Source organism: Arachis ipaensis, chromosome B6 (genome assembly GCF_059453495.1).
Source record: "Arachis ipaensis isolate K30076 ecotype BB chromosome B6, ASM5945349v1, whole genome shotgun sequence".
In the NCBI taxonomy this organism is placed as follows: Eukaryota; Viridiplantae; Streptophyta; class Magnoliopsida; order Fabales; family Fabaceae; genus Arachis; species Arachis ipaensis.
In genome coordinates this window covers 118027956-118033955 of record NC_142441.1, presented here as the reverse complement: position 1 = coordinate 118033955, position 6000 = coordinate 118027956, and the positions used below count along the sequence as shown (strand labels likewise).

Sequence of the window (6000 nt, the reverse complement as noted above, 5' to 3'; positions counted from 1 at the left end):
TCCATGGATCGGATCGTATTCGCAGATCCGCGGTAAATATCCGCATCCGATCCGAAAATTGCGGATACGATCCGATCCGCAAATTGATCGGATCGGATCGCGGATATCTGCTCTACATCCGCATATCCGATCCGCGGATCCGCAGATCCGTACTATAATAATTAAAAAATAAATAAATATATATGTTTGGTATTATATTTACTTGTTTGTATGTTTTAGTTAGTAATTATTATTCATATATTGTATTATTTTATTTTTGTTATTTAGAGAGAGTTTGATTAAAAATATTTTAGGAATAAATAAGTTTAAAAATATGAAAAAAATATTTTTATCGAATTCTTTTACATAGAAATATGATTAAAAAGAAAATGTTTAATTATGCGGATATATCCAATATCCGATCCGATTCGTAAATGTGCGGATCGGATCAGATTCGACACTAAAAAGTGCGGATATCATATCCGATTCGATGCGATGGAAATTGTGCGGATCGGATCGAATTTTCGACCATATCCGATCCGATCCAATCCGCGGACACCCCTACTAAGGAGGGACCGTAGAAGGCACAAGGCAAACCCTTTTGCATAGGTTGACATGGACGAGGGTAGCTTAAGACAAAAGAATTGGAAATTTTTAAGTTAATAATTATGTAATTAATTAAAAAAAATAGTAAAAGAATTTTCAAGAATAATTAATTTTTTAAGCAAATAATTATTAATTAATTTTTTAATTAATTAATAATTTTTTAACCAATTTTTTTAATTCATCCATTTTTTTTATCTTCCTCTCTTCAATCTTCATTTTCCTCTCCAAAATGGCCACTGTCTTTAGAACCCCCATTCTCCGGCCACCTATCCTGCCGCCGCGCTCCTCCTCCTCTTCTGCCGCCGCCGCCACCAAGCCCTCATGCGTTGCCTTTCCCTCTTTCAGACAAACTGCTACCCGCAGAAGGACCACTCTGCCCCTCACCACTTTGCGGTTCCCTTCAATTCCTTCCCTGCGCTTCACGAAGTTCGCCCCTTTCGCTTTCGAAGGAGACACCGAGGCCTCGCCTCAAGTTCAAGAGCCTGAGGTTCAGCTTGAGGTGAGTTTCAATTTGGAATTAAATTTAAGTTCTTTTTTTTTTGTTTCCTTTCAAATTTTGTGTGTTTGGGTGAAATTGGAACCCAGTTGAATTTCGGATTGCAAAATTTCTTGGTTTGAGAAGGACTGTACTGGAATGAGAGACTTTTATGTTGACTTACTTTGAAGTAGTGTGTATCATACTTTGCATTTTGTGATGCTATATAAAATTGAGGCGATATTCAATGGTATATTGATAATATGATAGTTTTATTTTAATTGTTTATGATACCTGAGGAAAGCTATAATCTTGGACAGTTCCAGAATACAAATTTATTTTGGGCAAACTGTGACTCTGAAATTATGAACTTTAGATTGTGGTTGGATATATTATTTTGAAAAAGGAAAACAAAAATATTCTGGTTTTGTTCTCTTAAGAAGCTTATCTAAGAATCACACACAATGCATACCTATCTTTGATATTTGCAACTTTTACTATCTCGGATAAAGAAAATGATGAGTCAAGAGTTTTTAGGATTAGTTGATTTTCCGTGTTCTAGCTCAGTTTTCTGGCGAACTCTTGTAACAGGATGGTGCTGTTGATGTAGAGGACAGTGCTAGCCATAATGAGGTTAGTGAGGCTGATGAAAGTGAGGAATCTTCACCCTTGCAAGAGTTACTGCAATCTTACAAAGAAGCGGTAGCTAATAATAATGAAGCCATAGTTGCTGAGCTGGAATCATATTTGAAGTCCATTGAAGATGAGAAAATAGGTCTTGAAAGGAAAATAGCTTCGATATCTGCAGAGTTATCAATAGAGAAGGATAGGATTCTAAGGATTAGTGCAGACTTTGACAATTTCCGGAAGAGAACCGAGAGAGATCGCCTTTCTCTGGTCACTAATGCACAGGGGGAAGTTATGGAGAGCTTGTTGCCTGTATTGGATAATTTTGAGAGAGCAAAAACTCAGATCAAGGTGGAGACAGAAGGAGAGGAGAAAATAAACAACAGCTATCAGAGCATATATAAACAGTTCATGGAAATTCTTACTGCACTTGGAGTTGAACCAGTTAAGACAGTTGGAAAACCCTTTGATCCATTGGTAAGTTGGTAATAAGTTTATTTTATTTTATTTTATTTTTATTTCCAGGATGTCAAACAAATTTGACTTTTCAATTGAGAAGAAACTCTTATTATCATGTAGGTTATAATGTTTTGTCCAAAAATAGAACCCCTCCCACCCTCTTTTTTTTTCTTTAGATTTTTAATAGAAGGATAGTTTTAAAACAGTTAGTATTTATTTAAGTTGTGTTAGTAGTTTAGTAAAAAAGACCCATACACTTGCCAGTGTAATTGTCGATTTCATTTGGGGACACTTTGCTCTTATTCTGTCTGGTTTGTTGGTTTGAGATGAAAATGGAGTCCAAGGTATTTTAATAGCTTCCATTGTTTGAATTGCTTAAATTTTAGTAGGATGGAATGGTTAGTGATGGAATTATTTCCTCCCGATTCCATTACAATTCCCAATTTTTTGGTCCTCCCAATTTGGGTGTCTTGTGATAGAACCTATTTTTTTATTGAAACAATGAAGTAAAAAAAATACTCTATTTTCCTCTTCCATTCCACAACCTTGTGTTCCATTCTTCTCTACTGCATTACTTACCATTAATTCAAACATATTGAGTTCTGTTTGACTTGTTCAATATGATTTGTCTTCCTTGGATTATCACTGTGAGATTTTGAAGTCTTTTTCTCCTTATATGAAAATTATCTCAATGTTTTAGAAGTATATTGTTGGCCCTATCCTTTCTTCTGCATTTTTGCATAATGATGTCATACATGATTGATGCAGGCACGGAAACCAGTTGGCTCGAAATTCAATCAACTTTTTCAAACGCTTAATCAAGCTTATTCAGGTTTCATGAAGACCTGGATTCGTTTTTAACTCGGCAATTCTTGATTATTTTGAGCCAACTTGGTGAGTCTGAATCTGTATGACAAAATTGCCAAAAAAGGAGAGCATTGTAGCAAATTATGTATGTGAATCTCAACACATATTTTTAGAGAATTATATTTAGCTGGCTGCTGTAAGATTATAGAACTTTGAAATCGCTTGCATCAGCCACTTCATTGAATGAAACGCAATGCGTTAGTCTCTTTGAATATTTCATGTGGTGATCTTCAGAGGTATGAAAGACTGATTGATATTCATGATAAATTTTTCTGATAAATTATAATTTGCAATTTACTTGTAAAAGCTACATGAAGCAATTATGCGCGAGGATTCAACTGAGTTTGAGGATGACATCATAATCCAAGAATTCAGGAAAGGTTTTAAACTTGGTGACCGACTTTTGCGACCATCAATGGTGAAGGTATCAGCTGGTCCGGGACCTGCAAAGCCTGAGCAAGCACAGCAAGAGGAGCAAGTCGCAAGTGAAAATTCTGAGGCTCTTAAAGAAAACAATGGTAGCACAGAAACAGAGTCTTCTTGAAAGGTCAAAAGTCACCCTTTTGCCTGGATTCAGTTTTGTACAAGTATGTCAGTTAAATTTAGAGGAACATAATGTTGGATGTTACTCGAAGGAATGTTTCAGCCAATTTTTCTTTCAAAGAAAGTATTATCTGAGGTTTTGAATTGTGATTTCAGATTTCAGATTTCAGATTTCAGATTTTTCAGCTTTCATGGCCTTGGTAGAGATGACTAATTTTTTACGGAGTTACTGTTTTTCTGCAAGGACCTGAGTAAGTCACAAATTTGCAACTGATGAAGTGCTTTATACCATTTGTTAGGAGTTTAATAGCGTGAACTTTCAGATCATTCGATTAAAGGTCATTATGATTTTTTGGCAATTTTTTCACCACATTACTGTTGCACATTTCAAAGCTAAAGAAATATTGCATGATGTAGTGGTGTGAATTTGAATTCCTGTTAATATTGGGACGTTTTAATGATATGAAACGAGTGATGGTAATTATAACATGTTTGTGTGTACCCCGCGTGTGTCGGTGCGCCTATCTTTCTTATTTTATTTATTATCCAAGAAACTAAGAATCATATAATTAGTCAATTCTATATCATAATCGGGTTATATCCCGTTCATATATCATAGTAGGAAGGGGAACAAAGAGGTTCGGTTGGAATAAGACGGAATCATTTTTTATTTTTATTTTTTTACAAAGATAGGAGATTCGAACCCGCAACCTCTTAATTGAGTATGGAGAGATTATGCCATTTGAGTTATTATTCATTGGCAAAAATTTAGAAAGATATGTGACTTGAATCCGCGACTTCTTAATTGAGTATAGGGAGTCTATGCCATTTGAGCTATAACTCATTGGCAAAAAATTTAAAAAGATAGGAGACTCGAACCACAACCTCTTAATTGAGTACGGACGAAATTATTTTTGTTACACCCTATTATTTGTTAAATTTAAATAATGAAACACCATATTAATCTATTGAATTGAATTCTACTTCTCTTCATTATTTGTCACCGATCTATAGTGCTTGTAACACAATTGCGGTTGCGGGCGAAGGATTGTATATAATTGAGTGAAATTATGATTTTGCCGATATGCTTTTTATCTTTATTTTTATTTTTAAGTTTTTTGGGTATAATCCACAAATATGTTTTTTTAAACGAACAATGCTAGAGAACTAAAAGGGTATTAGGCAAAAACCAGTTAAAATATCTTTGAATGAATCCAAAATCTCTACGAGTTAATATATATGGATGTTTTTTCTGCTAAGTATCAGAATATTTCTTTTTCATACTAAATGGATGTTCTTTTATATATTTTTCGAATTTTTTTATATTGCAAATGTGAATATCTCTATTTCTTTAAGAATTTTATATTTTTTTAAAATTTTATAGATATTTAATTATTTTTGCTAAAATATAACTGGATATTTCTTTTGTTAAGTATTAGGATTTTTTTCATATTAAATGAATGTTTTTTTTTATATTTCTGTAATCGTGTAGTTTGTAGTCTCTTTAATAATCAAAACTATACCTAATATCCCAAAACGTAGAGAACAACATCGTGATGATACTGCTACCGTGCGACTACTGTGAAAGCCATTGACAATCCAAACTTCACATGATCACCTGCATCATAGTACCCTCCAACCAAGTCCACCTTCAAAAGCAAAAATATATATTCTGTGCAGCTCTTTTTTAGTCTCTACTTTTCGAAGCATGTGGGCGAACGGTTAACCCGGTTAACGGTGCCGTTGGATTACTGTGGACTGGAAACTGTCACGTGTGCCAGGCTGCCGTTGAAACGGTGCTCTGAGGAGGCTCCCTCAGGCCTATGCTGGAGCTACTCGGTCTCGACGCGCCTGTTCCTGTCGCTGCTGACGCCGGCTCCGAGGGAGAAGTCACGTGCGCTGACGCGCGGAAGCTCCGAGACCCGAACCCGAGTCCGAACATAAGGTTCACGAGCTCCTGATCTGGTAAAGACAGTTTCGGCTGGAAGTGGAAGCGATCGGAGGAGTGGGTTGCAATGGGGAGGCGGAGAGAACCTGACGGTGAGAGAGAGAGGTCTGTGTGTGTAATTGTCGGAAGTGGGTGGGTTAATGTGAGAGAAAAGAGAAAGATTTTTATAGGTTTTAATTAGGTTTACTGAATCAAATTTAAATTTTTAAAATTTAAAATTTAAAAAATTTAAAATAAATTATTAATATAAATTAATGTGGTTCTGTTTAGTTTTTTGCTAGTAACCTCTTGGTTCCATATACTTTTCCTTTCTAAACTGTATGCCACAGAGATTGAATAAATTGGCTTGCTCACATTAATCTCTACCAAATTGAAGCCAAGCCCATCTGTAGATGCTAGACACCGTCTTCGACCCTATTCCCATCTGCCCCCTTCTTGATGAAATTAGATGTATTCGGTGATCAAAATTTAGTCAAATTGTGTAACGAATGGTTAT

General features: G+C 35.4%; 1 protein-coding gene across 2 annotated transcripts; it reads left to right on the top strand.

Annotated features, from left to right (window-relative positions):
• The first annotated feature begins 766 nt into the window (after positions 1-766).
• On the top strand, positions 767-4043 carry LOC107604770 (uncharacterized). 2 transcript variants are annotated; one of them, XM_016306450.3, is made up of 3 exons: positions 767-1084; positions 1652-2164; positions 2915-3293. In XM_016306450.3, exons 1-3 carry the CDS (start codon positions 815-817, stop codon positions 3005-3007), a joined length of 876 nt encoding a protein of 291 aa, XP_016161936.1. In that variant the 5' UTR covers positions 767-814; the 3' UTR covers positions 3008-3293. The 2 variants fall into 2 exon arrangements, with proteins under 2 accessions (XP_016161936.1, XP_016161932.1); XM_016306446.3 differs by lacking the exon at positions 2915-3293 and adding an exon at positions 3321-4043 and having other exon boundaries at positions 770-1084.
• Positions 4044-6000: the final 1957 nt, after the last annotated feature.

Coding starts and splice junctions, on each gene's coding strand:
- LOC107604770 (XM_016306446.3), top strand. CDS start 815: ATGGCCACTGTCTTTAGAACCCCCATTCTCCGGCCACCTATCCTGCCG. Junction 1,085..1,651: donor AGCCTGAGGTTCAGCTTGAG/GTGAGTTTCAAT, acceptor CTCTTGTAACAG/GATGGTGCTGTTGATGTAGA. Junction 2,165..3,320: donor GAAAACCCTTTGATCCATTG/GTAAGTTGGTAA, acceptor TACTTGTAAAAG/CTACATGAAGCAATTATGCG.